The sequence below is a fragment of the Durotheca rogersii genome (assembly GCF_024521655.1).
Source record: "Durotheca rogersii strain YMJ 92031201 chromosome Unknown GGS23scaffold_30, whole genome shotgun sequence".
In the NCBI taxonomy this organism is placed as follows: Eukaryota; Fungi; Ascomycota; class Sordariomycetes; order Xylariales; family Xylariaceae; genus Durotheca; species Durotheca rogersii.
This window is the reverse complement of record NW_026251261.1, coordinates 277,385-297,593: the sequence shown is the minus strand read 5'-3', so window position 1 is coordinate 297,593 and position 20,209 is coordinate 277,385. Positions and strand designations below refer to the sequence as shown.

Below are 20,209 nucleotides of genomic sequence, written 5' to 3'. Positions count from 1 at the left end.
ATGTCCCTGGCGCGAGGGCGAAAGGCGAAGGCGGCATCGTCGGCTCGCCCCCGAGGGCTCATCAAAGCCACGTCCGCGCGGCGGCCCGTGTCGCCCCCACTGCAGGACCAGACGATGCAGCGGTGGTGCTCGGACGCTCTCGCTCGCCCACGCTCTCTCTCTCTCTCTCTCTCTGCCGTGACCCCCCCCCCCCCCCCCCCCCCCTTTTTTTTTCGCCTGTCCGAGAGCCTCCCAGGGTGGTTTTTATTTCGCTGACTCCCAGGGAAGGAAAGGGAAAAGGGGAAGGGGGGGGAGAGTGCGTCCGCTTGTTTCTCCTTCGATCTACCCTCGTCCGCCGTGTATTTGTATGACGGGTAAGAAAGAAGGACAGGGGGGAGGGGGGCTGTCAAGGCACTGGAGCCCGCGTACCTGGCTCAAGTGACGTGTGTGTCTGTATTTATTTATCTTTCTATGTAGGTATGTAGACTGGTGATGATGGTAGGTGGGCGTCTGAGATGTGCCGTCTTTATTCCGGGGAAAATCAACATGCCGCCCAGTTTCTTCCGGATACGTGCCCGGCGAGGGCCAGAACGCTACCGAGTGAAGTCGTTGTTCCTCCCCTGTATTAGGTCGCCGGAGAGCTCGTCGTCGGGTAAGCCGCGTGCGCCTCCCTTCCCTGCCGCCCCCCTTTGAAGACAGCCTATAAATGTGCCCGTCGGTCACCAGCCTGAGTCCGACCCCGGCTATCAAACTTCGCTTTGATCTTTCTACGAGCCGCCCACACCTCGACATATCTATCACATTGCGCCGTGCCGACCACCGAGGCGCCAATAGGCGCGAACCTACCGTATTAACAAGCCCTACCATGCGCTCTCAGCTTCCGTCTCGATCCCTAACGAGGGGTCGGGAAGTTCCTCCCAAACGTGTCCACCGAATTCTCCGTGAAACGTACAAATCAATAGGTAGAATAATTCCGCTACCACTTTTCCTTCTGCGCATCCGTGTATGAGCCGGTCGCTTCGGCCGTCCCGGCCCCTCGCCTGCTCGCGTCCTTGTCCTTGTCCTTCCCTTTCTTTTTCGAGTCCTTCTCCTTCTTGATGGCTGCCTCGGCAACCAGCTGCTCGAAAGCCATGTAGTCGCCTTCTTCCTCGGGCGATCTTCGAGCCTAGTATGCGGTTAGTGCGTCATGTCCCGCCGTCTCGATGTTGAGCGGATACACTACGAAAGAGTATGCATAGAAGCGAGAGAGAGGTACTCACCTGTTGGAGGATGTCGGCGATGAGGACGAGAGCCTGGGCGCGTTCCAGGCGCTTGCTCAAGGGCACCTTCTTGTCGAGGAGCACGCTGTCGCAGACTTCACGCAATACACTCTGGATCTCGAACTTGCTGCCCCGCCATGCAGCGGTAAGGATCTTCCCCGTCACCCTACGTTCGTACTCCATCTTCTTCTCGTCCGTCCATTCCTCGCCGCCAGCCTGCTCCATGCGCGCCATCTCCTCCATGGTTTGCTGAGCATCGATGGCGGACGAGATCGTGTTCCAGGTCTCCTTGACGAGGGTTCCCTTGTCCTTCATGCGGCTAAAGAACCCGCCAATGCCGAGGTACTTCTGAGACTTCAGAAGGGCGGTGGCTTTCGACATGTAGACCGCGCCGATGGCGTGTAAGATGTCGAGCCCGAAGCTTTCTATCTTCAGGTTTTCGACTTCCAGTCGCGTCTTCTCCTGGAACGCTCTGGTGACATCGAGCCCTTTGTCGGTCTCGGTCCACACGGAGAGACGATCGATAAGCTTACGCGCGAGCGTGTCAACCCGCTCTTGTCGGATCCTGGCGCGTTCCTTCTCGTAGGCTGCCAACTGCTCGCGCTGCTCCTTTGACAGTCCGCCCTTTTTCTTATCCGTCTTGCGTAGGTCCTTCTCCTCCTCCGTCTGTGCCGTGAGGTTCGCCTCATCCGACGGACGATCCATTAGCGCGGGGCGGATGGGTATGGCATATCTCGAAGGGGTCGAGGTGCCCGACGAGCTAGGAGCCGGGGACGCACTGCTGCGGGGGGGGAGGGGCGGCTTCTCCGACCGGCCGGTATCCTGCGCCGGGGCGGCCACGCGTTCGGCGGATGGTTTCTCGGGCCCGTCCTCAACCACGACGGCTGGCGGCGGGGCACTGGCGGCATTCGTGGCATTCGTGGCATTCGTGGTGTCGGCGGCCTTAACACTCTCACGGATGGCTTCTTCGGTGCCTGGAAATTCGGCCTCGTCGTTTTCCTCGCCTGTCATGGTAATATCCATGGTTGTGGTGAGGTCCTTCATCAGGCTAATCTCGCCGATCCAGTCAACAAAGGCGTCGCCGCCAAATATGTTACTGAAGAACTCGGCAGGGTCGACGAAGCCCTCGGAGGGCTTGGCACTGTCCTTGCCATATTTGTCGTATGCTTTTCTTAGGTCGGTGTCGGAGAGCACTTGGTAGGCCTCGCCGATGGCCTGAAATTTTTCGTGGGCGGTGGGGTCATTCGGGTTCTTGTCTACGCAGCGCCTGTCAGCATTCGAGCCGCGCGTCGTGCGCCCTGTTCCGCGCCAGGCGACGGGGGTCTCTTGTCGCACGAACCTGGATGGTGGACGATGGCGAGTTTGCGGTACGCCTTCTTGATTTCAAGCTCGGTCGCCGTAGGCTTGACGCCAAGGGCGTCGTAGTAGGAGGTGTCGACGACCATGCTTTTGCCTGTCGCGGGACCGGTACGGATGCTGAGGGGACGGACGGCGACACGGAGAGAAAAAAATTCGCGAGGAAAAGTATTACGTGGGGGGCGGGAGGGAGAGGGGGGCGACTGAGAAATCCCTCTCAGAGGGGAGGGGGAGACTGCCTTAAGGGGGGATGTGCGGCAAGCAGCAGAGAGGCGGGAAGATATCACAAGGTGCGTCCGCTGTTGGAAGCGAGCAGTAGAGGAGGAGGAGGAAGATGAAGATGATGAAGATGAAGAAGGGAGAAACGGACCAGAGAGGGTGGTTGATCGGGTGCCTAAGTTACGTAGGTGCATGCTGTCGGAGGACCAGAGAAATAGAGAGAAAAAGAGCTATGACGACCTGAGAGGTCGGGATATCGGCTTCGAAGGATGGAGAAGGCTCTGGCCACGGGCAGTCAGGTACCTGGTACGGGAGAGCTTTACAGTAGGTACATCTGATACGGGGAAGGATCCGACGCACCAGAGGTATCGGGGGTGGCTTGGGTGGTATACTGTACTAGAAGATGACGTAGCTGCATTAGGTACCTCTATCTTCTGCGGAAAATGTTGGTAAATTAGTCCCGTATGCTTTTCAATACTTGGTATACCAAGAAACAAGTATAAGATAAAGTATTATTTTATTAATTATTGACAAACTAGTTATTCCTTATTCACTTCTCATAATATACTTAAGTCACCATTACTTATAAATTATACACCTTAGGTACTTATTATATAGCTTAAACGCAAGTAGGTTAGGTAGGTAGGTATTTTACATTCTATTACTGCGACACGTATGATACGTATACATGCATATACCGGGGCAGGCTGCCTTGCCTCGAGTACCGTGTATCTTCATAATAATCATCATGCCACGAATATGTCCGACTACGCCGTCGTCATCAAGCAGAATTGGAATCTCGGCACCCCCCTGTCCTCTCCCCCTCCCCCTTTCAACCTTATTTGACCCCTGCTACTTTCATCCTCTCAAAACACTGCCTGTACGCCTCGTGGATCTCCGGCACCGCGTACCCGTACTCGCTCAACTTCCTCTCCAGCTTGGTCGTGTCGAGCAGGCAGTTGCTCCGGCCGGCCTTGATCACCTTGGCCTGCTCCTCCACGCTGAAGTTCTTCCACGTGAATCCCGGGCGGACGATGGCTCGGAAGAGCTCCAGCACCTCGTTGTGGCTGATGGCCCCCGGGTTGGTGAAGTTGTAGACCCCGGTGTCCTTATGCTCGGCCATGAGGATCGATGCCGGCAGGAGATCCGTCAGGATCGTGTTGCTATTTGGGATGTCTACGACCCGCTCGTACTTGCTGATCTTGGTGACAAAGTTGCGCGGATGCAGATCGTCTGATACCGGCATCCGCAGGCGGAGGATCAGGCAATTTGTGTAATACTTGATAACCTGCGGGCCCGTCGTTAGCTGGCTCGCCTCGTCCCGGCCGCTCCCACCCGAACGCGGTCCCTTACCTCCTCGACGTGGCCTTTGGTCTCCGAATAGAAGCTCCCCGTGAAGTTGGCTGGGTCCGTCTCCTTAAACCCAGGGCCGCCGATGGGGTGGTCGTCGTCGTAGTGGTAGATGCACCCGGTGGCAAAGACGGTGCAGTGGATGCCGGCAAGGTAGCAGCAGTCCGCCAGGTTCAAGGTGCCAATAACATTTGACCGTATCGTCTTCTCTTTGTGATCCTCACACCAGTCAACATTGGGACGGCCAGTGCAGCCGGCGCAGTTGAGGACGTGGGAGGGCTTGACCCTATCCAGCTCGGCCTTGACCGCCTCACGGTCCTCCATACGAACAGTTGTCGAATAGACCTCCTTGCCCTGGCCCCTGAGAATGGACTCGAGATGGCCGGCAACCCAGCCGTTGCCTCCCCAGATCAGGAATCGGGTTGCCTCGGCGGCGCCACCAGCTGCCATGACGGGCATGAGAAAACCTGATGGTTCCTTACGAAAGGGGGGTTCTAGTCGGAAGCGAGATAGGTAGATGCGTTTTACGCGGAAGCTGATATTTTTCGCTCTTGAGAGGCGAGAGGTACGAAGAGATGAGGGGAGGCACGGGGGGGAGGCGGAAAGAAGGCAGAGACGGGGAGGGGAGTAAGAGAGAGAGAGAGAGAGAGAGAGAGAGAGATGAAATAAGAGGGAAGGGGAAGGGAAGGGGAGGGAGCACTCTTTTCTTACCGGAATCGAAAGGGGGAGGAGAGGTTGAGATGGTCCATGTCAAAATAAAGACGTAGAGGCGGCCAGGGGTGAACCAGGTAGGGGACCAGAATAAGGGATTAACCCTCTCCCGGTTATGTAAGTGAGGTGGTCCCAATTGGGGATGCAACTTGGCTCTTTCGGTGCTCTCTATTTGCCAATTCCAATTCCACCAGCACCGGAGGGGGCGAGATGGTCTTGGTGTGGTAGCTTAACGTATACAAGATGCACGGGAACCGGTCCCGGGGCGATCGGCAATACTGCGTGGTATATTATGTATTGCTGCTGCTCGAGCCGGGAAGGGCTTGGTTGGTTGGTATATCTCGAGGACGTTCGCTGACGACAACGGGAATAGATAACAGGTGTGTATATATATATATATATATATGAATGCCTCTATTTGCAGGTATACTAATTTATCTATCTATATTTATTTATATGCTTGTATATATTGAGTATATATATATAAGTAGCGTCCGATCGTAGGTGGAAAGACTTGATTGGCGCAAACGGGGAGAGGAAGAAGCCCGGCGCATCAGCCACTCGCCACCACCGGACTCGTCGCGGGTGCTGCTGTCTCTTGGTCTGGGGGCGACGAACTGGAAGGTAGCAAAGCCGCGGAATGCTATCTATCTGTCCTCTTGCTGGCCTGGAGGATGGCGTCGTCGGTGTTCAGTCTGCTTTACGCTTTGCAGAGTCTCGCAGTCGGGGCGTCGTCTGCTTGGCCCCCGCAGTCAGAAGAGAGGTGCCTAAGGTCGGGAAGATGCATTATACCGGCTATGCGAATCTGCGGTCTACGTAGGAGGTACCTAGGAGATAGGTAGCCTCTTCCTCGCGATGGATATCCGGCACACCGTCGTGGTACAGACAGGTACCTGACTACCTACCTCCTCCCTCCCCTGTCGGCCGGACTAAACCTCCTGTGCAGCCCACACAGCTTCCAGAAACATACACAGGCATTACGTAGGAGGTACCAGGACGTACCTAGGTACGTAACGTAAGGTAGGCGTAGGTACCTAACCTACAGGCAGGTCACCCGGCTTACATATAGACAGGTGTCCGGTGTGCAGATATTACTCGGTGTGCTACCTGCCTTACCTGTAGGCCAAAGTAGGTACGTAGGAGGCGCCGGTCGGGATAGGTACCCTAACCTACGTATGTACGTCAGATACCCGGCCTCACCGGTTCCCTCTCACCACCAACTTGCGGTGTAGGTACGCTAAACCAGGTACCTGGCTAGTCTTCGGTACGTTATGTCTTAGGAGTTACCTTATGCAGCTCTTTCGGCAGCGCCACAAGCCAGGAACTCCAGGTCGAATTGCCTTCTCACTGTGCAACCGCACTGTGCTTACGGCTGCTCGCCATTGGCCGACAAGTGTCTTGTCTATGTAGCGTTCCAAGCTCGGAACCAGGTGGGAATGCGCCTTCCCTTTGGCGAATCCTCCTCGTCCACCTGGGATTTTCGCATACACACACAAAAAAAAAAACACCACGACATTTCTTCCCGTGTCGTGTCCTCTGGCCTAACCGCCCGACGTACGCCCATCGTCCTCTGCAGCCCGCCATGCCAACCTGACCTGACCTGTCCTCCCCAGCCTCGATAGTCTCTTCTCCTTTCCCCTTCCGTCAATCCTCGCCGCCTCTTTCAACCGCCGTCTAGCCGGGATCTCGCCCGTACGCCCGGAGGACAGAGTCGCTAATATCCATCTACCTACATAATCCCGATCCACTCCCGCACCACCACGCCCCGGGCTTTCTTCATCCCCCTCCCCATATCCGCTTGCGTCTCCCCCTCTTCGCTGCCCGGAGCCCACCCCAAAGTCGTCGCTTTCTTGGACATCAGCATCCCTACGTACATACCCAGCCGCGACCATGGGGGGCCTCAAGAACGTGCTCTACTACACCTTTCACCCGAACCAGCTTCGGTCCATCATACAATGGTACGCAGAACGGCCTGACGTGACGTGACGTGACATGACGTGGCGATATCTCGTGGCTGACTGTGAGCTTCGCGTCGTAGGAAGGCCTGGCATGAGCCGGTTTACAGGCGGGATCCCTCCAAAGAGGCGCCTACCCTGCGGTCGTGCTTCGAGTTGCTTAACCTGACGAGCCGTAGCTTTGCAGCCGTCATCCAGGAGCTGCAACCCCAGATGCTCGTGCCGATCGCCCTCTTCTACCTGGTCCTCCGAGGGCTCGATACCATCGAAGATGACATGACGCTATCCGTCGAGACGAAAGAGCCCTTGCTGCGTGAGTTCTCCAAGTACATGAGCAAGGACGGCTGGACTTTCACGGAGAGCGGCCCCAACGAGAAGGACCGTGATCTCCTCGTGCACTTTGACGACGTGATCGCCGAGCTCAAGAAGATCGACAAGAGATATTACGATATCATCGAGGACATCACCATCAAGATGGGCAACGGCATGGCCGACTACGTCCTGAATGCCGAGTTCCAGGAAGGCGTCCAGACGGTGGCCCAGTACGAGGAGTATTGCCACTATGTTGCGGGCCTGGTGGGCGAGGGCCTGACGCGGATCTTCGTCGAGGGCAACACGGCCAACCCCGCGCTCCTGGACCGCATGGAGCTGACGGAGAGCATGGGCCAGTTCCTGCAAAAGACGAACATCATCCGCGACGTCCACGAGGACTTCCAGGACAACCGAAGGTTCTGGCCCAAGGATATCTGGAGCAAGTATGTCGACCGGTGGGAGGACATGTTCGACCCCAAGTACCGCACCCAGGCCGTCTACTGCAGCTCCGAGATGGTCCTCAACGCCCTCAAGCACGCCGACGAGTGCTTGTTCTACATGGCCGGGATCAAGGAGCAGAGCGTTTTCAACTTCGTCGCCATCCCGCAAACCATGGCGATTGCGAGTCTCGAGCTCGTCTTCCAGAATCCCAAAATCTTCCACAGCCATATCAAGATCACCAAGGGCGACGCCTGCCACCTGATGATGCAGTCGACGCAGAACCTGCAGGTGGCGTGCGAAGTGTTTAAGACATATGCAAGGAGGATAGCGAAGAAGAACGATCCACGAGACCCTCACTTTCTCGAGATCAGCGTGGCTTGTGGCAAGGTAAGGAATCATGTACCTATTATGTGTGGGGAGAGAGGGAGAGAGACGGAGGGAGGGAGCAGTGGGAAGATGCTGACAAAAGTCCAAACAGATCGAGCAATTCATCGAGACCCTCTTCCCTACGCAAGACGTGAAGAAGCTAAAGGCCGTCCAAGATGCCCAGGGGAAGGAGGCCCCTCAGAGCGATTTCTGGGAGGCCTTGATGCTGATCGGAGCCGTGGTGCTCGCCCTCTTGTTTGTTTCTGCTATGATGGTACGTTGGCCGCTCGAGAAAACCCCGAACCCACGGGGAAGGCAAACTGACGCATTTCGAACAGTTCGGTCTAGCCTGGTTTATGGGAGCGAGATTCGACGTTATCTTCGACAAGGCGGCCGCGTCTAGCCTCAAGCAGGCTACCGAAGCGGTCTCGACTTCGACGCCCCTACCGCACGAGGAGTTATAATGAAGGAATATGTGGGATTTTATATTTGCATGGCGCGGAGGGCTCTGCGCCTCGAGCGGGCAGCGTCAGCGGCGGTTCTTCCGCTGTCGAAAGGCTCACCGGTTATGTTGTCGCACGATATAGGTGAGGTATTACCACGATTTTACGAGATGCGAACGGGGGGAGGGGGGGCACCCTTGACGCCTATAATCATAGCTAATAATACAAACTAATGTCGAAATGGGTGGGATGGCTCTTGTACGTTTCCCGATCCTGTCGGCGGGTGGTGTGAAGCAACAAGAAGCACGGATGTCAAATTACAGTCCAGTCCCTTACCATGACTGCGGTTGTGCCGAGAAGTGCTGAGATGGAACAAGACATGGCGAGTAGTACCGAGCCCAAGGCGGCCCGCAGGCACACGAGAAGCTTCGAATTTGATCGACACACGGATGAGAGGCTTGGTCGTGGATCGCCAACAAACGTTGAAGGGAGGGGGCTGGGGGGTTAAGAGGTTCATCTACATGAACCTGGCCCTCCCATACCTTGAACTAGTACAGGTTCGATTCGAGGTCACGATGTCAAACCTATAACGAGATGCGAACGGTCTTAGTTCTATTTTTTCCCTTCTTGAAGAAAAGGATTTCAATCTAGTCGGTAACCAAGCTCTGAGATTAAGTCGATACGAAAGCTGGCCAAGCCTAGGTGCTTATTTCAATCTGTATTCTTGCCTAGCACCTCTCCGTAGGCAGTGCCAGGGCTCAGCGTAGTAGGGAGCGTAGAGGGAAAGCGACGAAACCCGACAATGCGTGCTACAGCACGCGAGGCAAGCCCCGTTTCACCGTCGAGCGTCAGGCCTCGAGGTTGCGGCGTCTCGGCCCCACAGCGTCGTCTCAACCAGCTCGCATTGCGTAAGCTGACGAGGGTCTGGTTCGAGGACGGGCAGGCCTCGGCCATGACGGCGACGAGACGTGCACGGAGCGCCGCAACTCTGCTTGGGGCGTACGTTTGCAGATGGGACCGTGTGTAGACGGGACTGTGTAGACGGGGCTGTGTAGACGAGACTGGCTGTGCTCAGCTCCCCAAATCATGGTTGTTGACATTACGCAGGCAGCTTTTTCCCACGAGACGGACTCGCGCCACGGACGCGGGCATCCTAACCGAGATGATGGGGAACTGGCCCCCTACTCGCAAGTGCTCATAGATAAAAGAGGAGAGAGAGAGAGATAGAGAGAGAGAGGGGGGGGACCCTGACCAGGTGGCCGGCGTTAGTGCGACGAGGGTCTAAGTATGAGTAGTAAATTAGACACGAGGGACGGGCGCGAATTCGATGCCCACGGGTGGCTTCGCTAATCCGATCGATGTACCGCTTCTCGAAGATGCGCATACACACGGGATACATGCATGTGGGTGTATGTATGTATGTATGTATGTATGTATGTACATATGCACGTATGTACCTACATATGTGTATAGTGAGCATGTACGCGTGCATATAAATAACCTCTTCCCCTTGTAAGCCGCGACGCGCGTACCGAAGAAAAGAGAGGAGGAGGCGGAGGAGGCGGCAGGGGGTTATGCCTGATGCATTAAACGAGACGGAGATGAGAGGTACGTAGCGCGCTACCTCATCGTGAGCAGCGTACCACGTAATACAGTGCGCATAGGCTAGGTAGGGAACCCACCCTGCGTCGCACGTAAACAGGTCTCAGATATATATGACATCGATCGCTGCAAGGTACCTACCTGATTAGGTACCTGGGTATCTAGGTACGTACGTACACGCATAATACGTGCCAATGAGAAAGGTACCTAGGTAGGATTCACCTCCCAAAGTACCTACCTCCTGGTGTACCAGGTATCTAGGTACCTGCCTAGATACTCGTATCCACCGACGACCTCATGCAGGTACACTCCGCGAGCACGGTACCTGCCTGGCGAAACAGGTGGGGCGGGGAGATACCACGCTCGGAATAGACGACGTGGCTGCCTTTCCCAGACGCGAACGTTTGAACAGAGGCAGGCACAGCCGAAGACAGAAGAATAACAGGTTTGTGTTTATGTACTGGGCAAGATACCTAAGATACCTAGGTACTTACACCTCCAAAATATACATCAAGTCCGGCCCGGCAAACCGCCGGAGTCGTCCGCTCACCCGCTCAACCGCAGTGTAAACCCGATTCGTGCGTGGCCAAGTGTGTGGCCCTCCTCTCGCACCGTTCATGCTCTCGTCGTCCCTATAACGCGTGCGACGCCCATCTATACCCGAGAACGCGAATGAAAAAGAAAAAAAAAAGACCAGAGGAATGCCCCAAAGGTCTCGGTAAAGGGGAGGGATATGCGCTAGTAGGGGAGAGAGTAATGGGGTCTCGAGAAAAAAGAGAGGGATGGCGGGCCTCTCGTTCCCGAGACCACTAAAGGCGGGGGTTTTTTTTTCATCGCTGTATTCGCTATATCCGACGACTCGTCGTGAAAGAACATTGGAGAGCTACTGCTGGTTACAACATCATCCCCAGGGCCGATGGCATGTGTAGGGCCCGGGCGGTGCTGTGTCTCTCTGTGCAAGTGCGTGCGTGTGTAAGTGTGTGCGCGCCTCTCTCCCTATTTACACACTTGTCAATGAAGCGACGGTATGTGTCGAGTCTCTGCCCTCGGTCCCCTTATAGGTTTCCGTTGTTGGCAATAGCGCTGGTGGTGCCGCGAACGTTCCGTCGCACACTGGCGCCGGTAGCCGCGCCGAGCTCCTTGATGCGGTCCGAGACGGCACCAGCGTCAGTGATGCCCTCGAGGGCCATGAGGTAGGCTGCCAAGCCGGCAATGTGGGGCGACGCTGTACCCTTCGTGTTAGCTGGGCTCTTGTGAAAGGGGGAGGCTTGGCTTCGCTGCCGCCGCCAGGTTACGTACCCATCGAAGTGCCACTCAGGGTCTCGCTCGCGGTATCGCTGCTGATGCCCACGCTCTCGACGTTGACGCCAGGGGCGTAGATATCGATAACGCGGCCGAAGTTGCTGAAGCTTGCGCGTCTGTCCGTCAGTTGGTCGATGGCGCCGACCGTGATGGCGTTGGGGCTGCTTGCGGGGGATACATTGGCGGCATTCTGAGCCTCGTTTCCAGCCGCGACGACAGGTACAACTCCGTTAGAGAAGAGGCGTTCGATAGCGTCGTTGACAGCTCGAGAAGCTGGGCCGCCGAGGGACATGTTCATAACAGACTTGCCCTTCACAGCATCCTGAGCAACAAAGTTGAGACCGTCAATAACGTCAGCGTTGGTGCCACCGCCTTGGGCATCGAGGACCTTGACGCCGACAAGCTTCACGTTCTTGGCCACTCCGAACGTAGCACCACCAACAGTTCCTGCAACGTGAGAGCCGTGTCCATTCAAGTCGGTAGCCTATTTGGCAATCATGTCAGTACATGGTATCGAGCACATAGTGAGAAGGGGGAAGGGTGGGCTGGGGGCTGTGGGCTGTGGGCCGCATACCTCTTCCTCTTCGACAGCGTTAAAGCCCATCGTAGCACGTCCCTGGAAGTCCTCGTGCGTGACCCTGATACCGGTGTCGACAATGTAGGCAGTAATGCCCTCGCCAGCCGAGTCGTCAAACACGTAACCGGTCCCGTTGGTCTGCGCGTGGCTCAGACGGACCAGGCCATCGGGAGCGTTAATCTGGGACATCAGAGCCGAGGCCTTGACATAGGTGTTGGCCTCGATGTACTTGACCATCTCGGCGTTGTTGATGTCGTTCATCATGAGGTCGTCCGAATCCAAAGCCATAGCTCGCCATCCCGACATGGAAAAGCTGCGGACCCTGGTGGAGAGCAATTGTCCGTGGAGCCCACGCTTACCCAGGTTACGCTTCTTAACGGCTACCTTAACCGCTGCCTCGTAGGTGTTGATGTCGTCATCCGTGAAATTTTTGTTGTAGACGACGATGTACGAGTTGGGAACCACATCGGTAGCGTCAGGGTTGCTAACGAAAACTCCAACAGATGTGCCGGCCTCGGCAGAAGGACGCCAGGTATTGAGCGGGCTGGCGTTGATGCCGAAGGGGGTGAGGGCCACAAGGGCAGTGAAGACAGTCTTCAGAGTTGGTGCCATGTTGATTAAGAGTTTTCCAGACCTTGTGCCAGACAAGCCAAGAGTAACTCAAGGATGGTAGATTACGAACGAGTGAGTCGAAGAGAACGGTATGTACGATCGAAAGACGAAGAGAAGAATTGAGGCAGACCCAACGAATCTCAGATCCGGTGAGGTCGAACGAAAGAGAAGAAAGTGATGATGAGAAAGGGAAGGACTGGAACTGAGTTGTCTGTCACAGGCGAGGAGGGTAAGTAGGCGAGCGAGCAGAAAGTGACCTAGGGGAGAGAGAGTGTGGGATCGAGGTCGGCCGGGTAACCCCTATGTGCACCTTTGTTTTCCGATTTGGCAGCGTACCCTATAAAATATAAACCCAGGGCTTCTCAAAGAACGTGGACTTCTACCCGGCGAAGAAAGAATATAACAATGTGAGAAGGGCTGCTCAGAAAAAACGAGATGGTGCAAGAGAAAGGGGACGACAGAGAAGAGGGGGGTCTATCTTTTTAAGGAAGACGGCGGAACTGCCTCGACCAGAGCGAGGAGCGAGGAGCAATGCGAGCCGCCATGAGGTATGCCCTGGTCACGATCAGCCCCTTAACGCACGCATGGGGGTTGGCCAGCGACACCCCCGTCGGCAACAGGAACTCGAAGAAGAAGCGATGGCGGAGGGGAATGCTACGCGAAGATGCTACCAGGCCACTTTGCCCTGCCCTCCCGTACAGTACAGTACGACGCCGGCGGGCTCTGCAGGGCCTGGGGGACAGACAAGCTTGCTACGAGCCAGGGCCGGGTGGGCAACGCGCAAGAGGCTGCGTTTTGCAGAGGATGGGGATTCCAGACGGCGGCCGAAGAATCCCTCTTCCTAGTTGGGGAGACGGTTGGACGAGAACCAACAGAGGCGCCAAGCTGTGCCAAGTCAAACGTCAAGCCCCTGGAGCGCCGCGACGATCCACCAGGCCCTGGGGGTTCCATCGCCGCACCTTTGCTATATCGGTAGGAGGAGGGTCGGCAGGGCATACGACGTCTGGAGTACATACACACACAACACACACACATGTATCATACATGCTCTCTCTTTTCTCTCTCTCTCTCTCTCTCTCTCTCTCTTTTTACTCCTCTTCTCGTCACGCCGGTTCTCTGTCTCTGCTTACGTAGGTCCATGCCAACCCCAGGCTACGCTAGCCAGGGGAGAAGGGGAGAAGAGAAAAAAAAAGAAAGAAAGAGAGCAGACTAGGGTTACGGATCTATCGAGCGTACACATACCTGCATTGCAGATGATACATCCAGTTGTTTGTCCCCGGAGATATATTTAACACGGCTCACCCGTCTACGATAGGGCGTTGTACTCATAGATGTGTTGGCATGTGCACTCACTGCCTCGCCGCCAACTCGGGACACCAATATAGAATTAGAGAGAGGTGTCGGCACGATGTCGGCAATCCCTGCCGATCCAGGTTGCGTGCCAGCAAGCAAAGCAGATATTTGAAGCGACGGCGAGCCCATCCGGAAGCCGGGACGGCTGCCGCCAACCTGCCTCAGCCATGTTGTACGGACTGGGTTGGCATCGCTGGTAACAGAGCAGAGCATTGCTTGCTACCGATACAGACGTGTCCACACGGGCGCAGCAGCAGCATCGCCTGCCGTTGGGTGGAGGATACAGGTGTATGTTAGGTGTGTATAGCCTACCGGTGCCGGGCGAGCCGGTCGGGTTGTTGTTGGTGCTGTGCTGCCGGTGTTGCTGCTGCTGCTGCTGCTGCTGTCGCCATGCTGCTATGAATAACCCGAGCAATTCAAATGATCCTCTAGGATCACGGGGTAGTCGGCCTTTGTCCCAGAGGACTGGCCGTTGCAGCGCCCTGCTACCTCCAGCCCCGGCCAACCAGCTCGCACGTAGCGGCGGCAGCAGACGGCAGAGCCAACGGGGTCGGATCCTAAGGACAAGCCACCCTCGCCATAGCCGTCGTGGGCGACGAGGAGGAGGAGGAGGAGGAGGAGGAGGACGCCAACCGGCAAAATGCTGTAGGCGGGCGGGATTCCTCCGCGAGGAGAGGCGAGGGGAGAAAAGCCGCGCGCATTGATGCAAATCGACGGCACGAGAGGCAGGTTATGCGGTCCGTCGGCGGCTGTACATACGTAGGTAGTACACCTACATACCAATACGCATACCAATACAAATACGCATAGTATGAGGTAGGTAGGTACCTATACATTTACACCCAAATGTAGGCATGTAGGCATCTATCACTAGGTACCTAAGGGTACACTTCCAGCCCTGCCTGTTACCTCTCGCATACCACCTCCTACCTGTACACGTAGGTATGTGAAAGTACTGCCCGTTAATATGCCCGACCTGTAGGTATTGTATCTAATCTCAGGTCCGAATATAGAGGTACCTAGGTAGGTAGGTATGTATTGGCTTAAACATCCGACTTAGCGTGCCTGCTTCCGAACAGGTAAGAGAGATTCTTAGATGAGGCACGTATGTGAGGTACCTATCCAAGGTACCTACAGATACGCGCTCGGTTCCTGACGTGTATCTCCCTACCCGGGTCAGCATGCTTGTATACATGCCCACACGTGGTACGTACATAGGTGTGTACATTAGGTACATGCAACGGCAGGTATACCCATCCCCGGAGTATGGGGAAGGTAGAAGGGATCAGCAATGCGTTGTCTCGGGCGATCAATCCCTACCCATGTTTTGGGTACCGCCCGGAGGAGGTACCTGGTATTTGTCCAACTTTTGGGTATCTGCTCGCCATTAGCCCGCCTACCAGATAACTTCAGGTACCTTAGGTACTTACCTGTACCTTAGGCATCTTTAGGTATGGGAATAACTGGAATAACTGCCCAGCTGGAAAGGAGACATGTAACTTACCCAAGGTACCTTAGGTACTTACGATGGCAGCTGAACAGGTCAAGCCGTAGACAAATCGGCATCGCGGGCTTTGTCTACAGGTAACCTACCAGGTACCTAACTTCAAGTGTGCCGCCCACTTCGACACGCGTGGGTTAATTTACCCGACAAAGCCCCCACCGCTCAGAAACACCGTCGTCGTCGCCTCGGCGTCCCCAGCCCGGATCAGGAACAATTAAGGATCTCCACGGTAGACCGCTTGGGGCAGCTGATATCCATCCATCCCCGTGTGGCCTACGTGGGCACATACACGGCTGAGCTAGTAGAGCTTGGGTTGGCCGGCCTGACCCATACTAGGTAGTAACCTACGCAAGTCCCCGGCCAGCAGGGAGGATTTCGTGTCGGAGAACAGTCGTTTCGATACCCGCAAAGCTTGATTGGCTATGCTGCGAAATTAGATCCGGATGAAACAACCCTCAGAATCCGATAGATGCTCTTGACAGCGTATAGGATACAGTACTCATACAGAGGGGGGAGGCATCGTCGGAAATGACGCCGGGGCGATATGGTGGTCCCTAGGTATGGCAATCCCGCTAGTTGGACGCTCACCTAGGCGCCTACGTAAAGCAGGCCAGAAGGGAGAGAGGTCAGGGACGGAACAAGAGGCGCGCAAGAGAGCCCAGCTGGGACAAGCTTCGAGATGGGGAGGATGGATCTGGCAGCAGACTAAACCTGCTCGTCTATTTATGGCCCGACCCCACGCACAACATGCATGCCACAGGTACCTACATAATAAGCCTTATTCGTCGACATCCCGCCGACCTACCGGGTCGCCAACGCCGCAATGCCAGCCTTAGAGGGCTGGCGCATCTAAAAAACGCCGCCCAACACCTCCGATGCCACCAAGGGGGGAAGAGAGAGAGAGAGAGAGAGCAACAGAATTCTACTTACTGCCCGATTCCCGTCGCCTGCCTACCTAACCCACATCGCACTTACGAGTTGCCACACCAGCCTTGCCTCGCTCTCTGCGTAGGGAATACTACTGCCGGACAGCGTCGCCACCGCATGCTCTTCCGCGGCGAGAACCTACCAGAACAAGGAGGCGCGCAGGACCGACTCGCGAATCGACGGACGCCGGAACCATGGCCGAGTAGCGGAAACCCGACGGAACCAGAGCCGTCCCCTCGCTTCGCTGCCAGGCAAGCACCCGCGAATCCCGAGGTCCGCTGCTATCGCCACCAGAGCCTCATCGGCGAGATGCGAAGGCGAAAGACAGAGAGAGTCGCACCAGTCATGCCAGCAGGCGAGCACCGCGAGTCAGCCGTGGAGAAGGGAGGATTAGCTGTAGGTAGGTATACCAAGAGTACGTAGCAGGTACCACTACTACTACTACTACTACTACTACTACTACTACTACTACTACTACTACTACTACTACTACTACTACTACTACTACGTGGCAGGTATAGGCACCGTGTGAAGACTGTAGGTAATGAAGACGACAATGATTAATATCTGATGGTGATTTCGCAAGACTCGCGTTGGGAGGAAGAGGAAGAGGATGAAGAGGCGGGGGAAGCCATCCGCGATATGCTTGTTTTTACGTAGGTAGATATTTCTGCAGCATTTCAGGTCACGTGGCCTACGGTAATCTCCTCAGGGGGGAACAGCGCGGCGGACATCACGTCCAAGTACCGACGATGCACCCACTTTCTGACATAATGTCCCACCTCCCATGTACACGCACATACGGTATGTCTTGGCTTTCTCTGTCTCTGTCTCTTCTCTGCCTCTCTCTCTCTCTTTTTTACCCCTCTCTCTCCTCTCTCTCTCTCTCGCTGCGGTAATAGAGAAGAAGAGAATAATAAAAAAAGAGGATGGCGTAGCCCGTGATGGCTCACGTACGAGTGGGTAACGGAGGCGTGGTCTGGTACTGCTGCGAGGACACGCGGGTCGGTAACGCGCTAGCCACCTGTACGTACAGAACCCGTACCTACCTGTAACAGGCACCTGCAGTACCTAGCTTCAGGTGGGTGACTCTAGGTAAGGTTGGGTACTGCTACGTAGCTACCCAAGGTGTGTACCTGAAAGTACGTAGGTGTACGGCAACTTTCCAGACAGCGTGAAATGAGATGGTAATGTAAAAACCGTCTCCACCCCCCCCCCCCCCCCCCCGGCAACTCGTGTCCATGACCACGTCCGTTTTTTTGCATCATCTCAAGCGACGACTCTCTCGTGACTGCTGATGCCCGCCCTCGCAAATTTCTCCCCAGCCTGCCTCCTCTCACCGTCATCTCTCCGAGAACGCTGAACAACAGGCCCGAAAACCCCCTCATCCCGTCCCAGACTCCTCGCCGGCCCAGATTCAGTGTCATTCCCTTCCCGCCTTCGACAACTTGTCCCGCCTGCATTATACACAGGGCCCTGTCGTCCCAGCCCAACCCGTCGTACCACCCGCCAACTCTCCCACTCCCCACGGCTTCTTCCCTCTCTCTCTCTCTCGATACCTGCGATCTGCCGCCATACCGACCGACTGGCTTGGTTCCCGTCTCGAGCCGACCCGAGCCTCTCCGCCGTCCGTTGGACACGCGACCTGCGCGAGCCTAGCCTGGCGAGAGAAGCTTACCTACCTACCCCCTGGGCAATATATCCTCCATCCGACGCTCCTCTCCCGCCCTTCGTCATACTCCATCTCTCTCCTCTCCCCTCCGTAGATACTTCGCACTGGGCCGGCCGGAGAACTTAGCCCGTTGGTGTTGATCGCTCGGGTGCCAGTGTCAGTCCCGTCGACGGTTGTATCGATCCCTCCGCTCCGTGTCTCAGAGGCCGGCTATTTTATCGACGCTAAATAAATATTAAAAAAGAAGTTCCTATTTAACGGAGATTTCGATAAATTAAAAGTACAGATTTACGTTTAAGGATTTATATAAAAAAAAGCATTAATTATAATGAAATTAAAGTAATAACAGCGAGAGTAATATCATAAAGAATACTAATAACGTTAACTGTTATTTATTAATAATATATCTTTTAAATTAACTTTATTATCGTTTATTTTAATAGGAAATTAAATGAAAGGATCTTTATAAAGTAATTTCTTATATTAAAAGAATATTTTAAGGCCTATAAAAAAGTAAAATAAATTTATAATTATAATAAATTAAAGATTATCAAGTTAATTAACTCGTTATATAACTTAAAATAAACTAAAGCCGTATAATAATATAAGAGAACGATAGGAAGGTACGCGATAGGTACTAGGGTACAAGGTACGAGGGTACTTATACTAGTACGAGGGTACCTTCTAAGCGGTAACTATTTCATTTTACCCTACTCCTAGTTATATAGGCGACCGCCTTTCGCTATGTACTCGCCTTTTTATCCTTTCGGAAAATAAGTACTTACTTAGGTTATTACGGAAATATACTTATTACCTAGCTTAAGCATTTCATTATAATTTAAATACTTCGAAGAAGCTATTTAATAAGTGATACGTAGATTAGGAGAGCTACGTAGGTACTAAGGTTGCTTCTTAGGAGTAACGGAAGGTAGGAAGAAGAAGGTAAATTAACTAACTATCTAAGAAGGAAGGAGATTAATAAAGGAGATGCGAGCTACCTATATATAAACGATAAGGAGCTACGAGCTATATTATATAAGCGAGCTAGGAGCTATATTAGGTAAGCGAGTAACTCGAGAAGGAATAGGGAGCTATATATAAGTAGCTCTTTATATAATATACCCCCTAGCTAGGCTCGCGATAGCAAGCTTAGCTAAATAATAATAATAACTTAGCCGAAAGGCTCGCGATAGTTAGCTTAGCTATCCTTTTAATTAAAGTCCTAGGTTAACTCGAGCCTTACTCGCCTTATTAGCTTTCCGGGGTAATATATTCGTCGCTTTAATTACTTACGCCTCCATTTAATACTCCTAATAACTTAAAGTATCCTTTTAATTAGTTATTATATTAACTCTTCTTAATATCCTAACAAAAGAAATATATCGTAACTCTTAATTAAATATATCTACCGTATTTATTATACGTTCGCGCGGGCTTTTATTACTTCGCTTTATATTATTATTATCGTACGCGAACCCTCTCGTAGCTTTATTAGGTTAATACCCGGTAACGCTTTTCCCTATACTTAAGCTCCTATACTATAAGAGAAAAATCTCTTACTTTTTCGTAGTAGCTCTCTCCCTCTTCTCTTTTCTTCTATAAAGGCATACCTAGAGCTAATCCGATACGCTTCTTTTTAATTCCTTATCGCTTTCGGTTACGTATATAATCCATATATTACTTTATCCGCGCGTATTTTATTTAAGTAAGTTATTTTTTAATTACGGTACTTCCTTACTATCGCTCGCTATCGTAGCGAGCTTATGATAATATATTAACGTAAGCTATATATTAATATAATAGGCGCGAGGAATAAGATAAGCTTACGCTTTAATAATATTAATACGGATATAAATAATTAAAAGCTAATAGTTCGATAAAATATCCGACCGTTTTAACTCCTACGAAATTCTTACTAGCATCGATAACGCGGTTAAGATACTAAGCGATAAAATAAACTAATTCCGTAACTACGTTTAAATATTCGTCGAAAAGCGAACTTAAAGCCCCGCTATATCCGATTAAGGTCCGGCCGAATACGTAAAGCTAGTTACTTAATCTACCGTAGTAAAAAAAGCTACCGTTATTTTAAATATTCCCGCGGCCGTTAAAATTACTTTAGTTATTATTTCTAGCGCCGCTAAAGAGCGACGTAATATATTCCTCGACGTTATTATCGTTCGCTTAAATAACTTTACCCGCGATATCGCGGTTAATATATATATCTCGGTAATTATTATAGGTAGTTTCCCTTTTAGTACCGGTATTA

The 20,209-nt window shown here is 53.5% G+C and overlaps 5 protein-coding genes across 5 annotated transcripts; 2 read left to right on the top strand and 3 right to left on the bottom strand.

Annotated features, from left to right (window-relative positions):
- Positions 1–218: 218 nt before the first annotated feature.
- Positions 219–3,165, bottom strand: GGS23DRAFT_584683 (DnaJ-domain-containing protein). The gene is made up of 3 exons (XM_051517337.1): positions 2,578–3,165; positions 1,239–2,494; positions 219–1,144 (listed from the first exon to the last, which is right to left on the bottom strand). The coding sequence occupies exons 1-3, from the start codon at positions 3,005–3,007 to the stop codon at positions 956–958; spliced, it is 1,875 nt and encodes a 624-aa protein (XP_051368392.1). The 5' UTR covers positions 3,008–3,165; the 3' UTR covers positions 219–955.
- A 459-nt stretch (positions 3,166–3,624) lies between these two features.
- On the bottom strand, positions 3,625–5,254 carry GGS23DRAFT_584679 (NAD dependent epimerase/dehydratase). The gene is made up of 2 exons (XM_051517336.1): positions 4,167–5,254; positions 3,625–4,101 (listed from the first exon to the last, which is right to left on the bottom strand). Exons 1-2 carry the CDS (start codon positions 4,620–4,622, stop codon positions 3,652–3,654), a joined length of 906 nt encoding a protein of 301 aa, XP_051368391.1. The 5' UTR covers positions 4,623–5,254; the 3' UTR covers positions 3,625–3,651.
- Positions 5,255–6,616: 1,362 nt separating this feature from the next.
- On the top strand, positions 6,617–8,516 carry GGS23DRAFT_310319 (farnesyl-diphosphate farnesyltransferase). Its single transcript, XM_051512789.1, has 4 exons — positions 6,617–6,832; positions 6,913–7,969; positions 8,061–8,222; positions 8,287–8,516. The coding sequence occupies exons 1-4, from the start codon at positions 6,765–6,767 to the stop codon at positions 8,410–8,412; spliced, it is 1,413 nt and encodes a 470-aa protein (XP_051368390.1). The 5' UTR covers positions 6,617–6,764; the 3' UTR covers positions 8,413–8,516.
- Positions 8,517–11,048: 2,532 nt separating this feature from the next.
- Positions 11,049–12,484, bottom strand: GGS23DRAFT_600200 (subtilisin-like protein; the record flags this gene model as incomplete). Its single annotated transcript, XM_051519031.1, has 3 exons — positions 11,049–11,218; positions 11,293–11,779; positions 11,870–12,484. 3 exons carry the CDS (start codon positions 12,482–12,484, stop codon positions 11,049–11,051), a joined length of 1,272 nt encoding a protein of 423 aa, XP_051368389.1.
- A 3,272-nt stretch (positions 12,485–15,756) lies between these two features.
- Positions 15,757–16,873, top strand: GGS23DRAFT_310289 (uncharacterized protein). The gene has a single exon (XM_051512788.1). The coding sequence runs from the start codon at positions 16,089–16,091 to the stop codon at positions 16,689–16,691; it is 603 nt and encodes a 200-aa protein (XP_051368388.1). The 5' UTR covers positions 15,757–16,088; the 3' UTR covers positions 16,692–16,873.
- Positions 16,874–20,209: the final 3,336 nt, after the last annotated feature.

What these genes read in the sequence shown, in the direction of transcription:
- GGS23DRAFT_584683 (XM_051517337.1), bottom strand. Translation starts at nt 3,007, where the DNA reads ATGCACCTACGTAACTTAGGCACCCGATCAACCACCCTCTCTGGTCCG. An exon ending in CGCCATCGTCCACCATCCAG is followed by an intron (nt 2,495 to 2,577) that starts GTTCGTGCGACA and finishes GGCGCTGCGTAG; the next exon opens with ACAAGAACCCGAATGACCCC. An exon ending in TCGCCGACATCCTCCAACAG is followed by an intron (nt 1,145 to 1,238) that starts GTGAGTACCTCT and finishes ACCGCATACTAG; the next exon opens with GCTCGAAGATCGCCCGAGGA.
- GGS23DRAFT_310319 (XM_051512789.1), top strand. Translation starts at nt 6,765, where the DNA reads ATGGGGGGCCTCAAGAACGTGCTCTACTACACCTTTCACCCGAACCAG. An exon ending in TCAGCGTGGCTTGTGGCAAG is followed by an intron (nt 7,970 to 8,060) that starts GTAAGGAATCAT and finishes AAGTCCAAACAG; the next exon opens with ATCGAGCAATTCATCGAGAC. An exon ending in TGTTTGTTTCTGCTATGATG is followed by an intron (nt 8,223 to 8,286) that starts GTACGTTGGCCG and finishes CATTTCGAACAG; the next exon opens with TTCGGTCTAGCCTGGTTTAT.
- GGS23DRAFT_310289 (XM_051512788.1), top strand. Translation starts at nt 16,089, where the DNA reads ATGCATGCCACAGGTACCTACATAATAAGCCTTATTCGTCGACATCCC.
- GGS23DRAFT_584679 (XM_051517336.1), bottom strand. Translation starts at nt 4,622, where the DNA reads ATGCCCGTCATGGCAGCTGGTGGCGCCGCCGAGGCAACCCGATTCCTG. An exon ending in CCAAAGGCCACGTCGAGGAG is followed by an intron (nt 4,102 to 4,166) that starts GTAAGGGACCGC and finishes ACGGGCCCGCAG; the next exon opens with GTTATCAAGTATTACACAAA.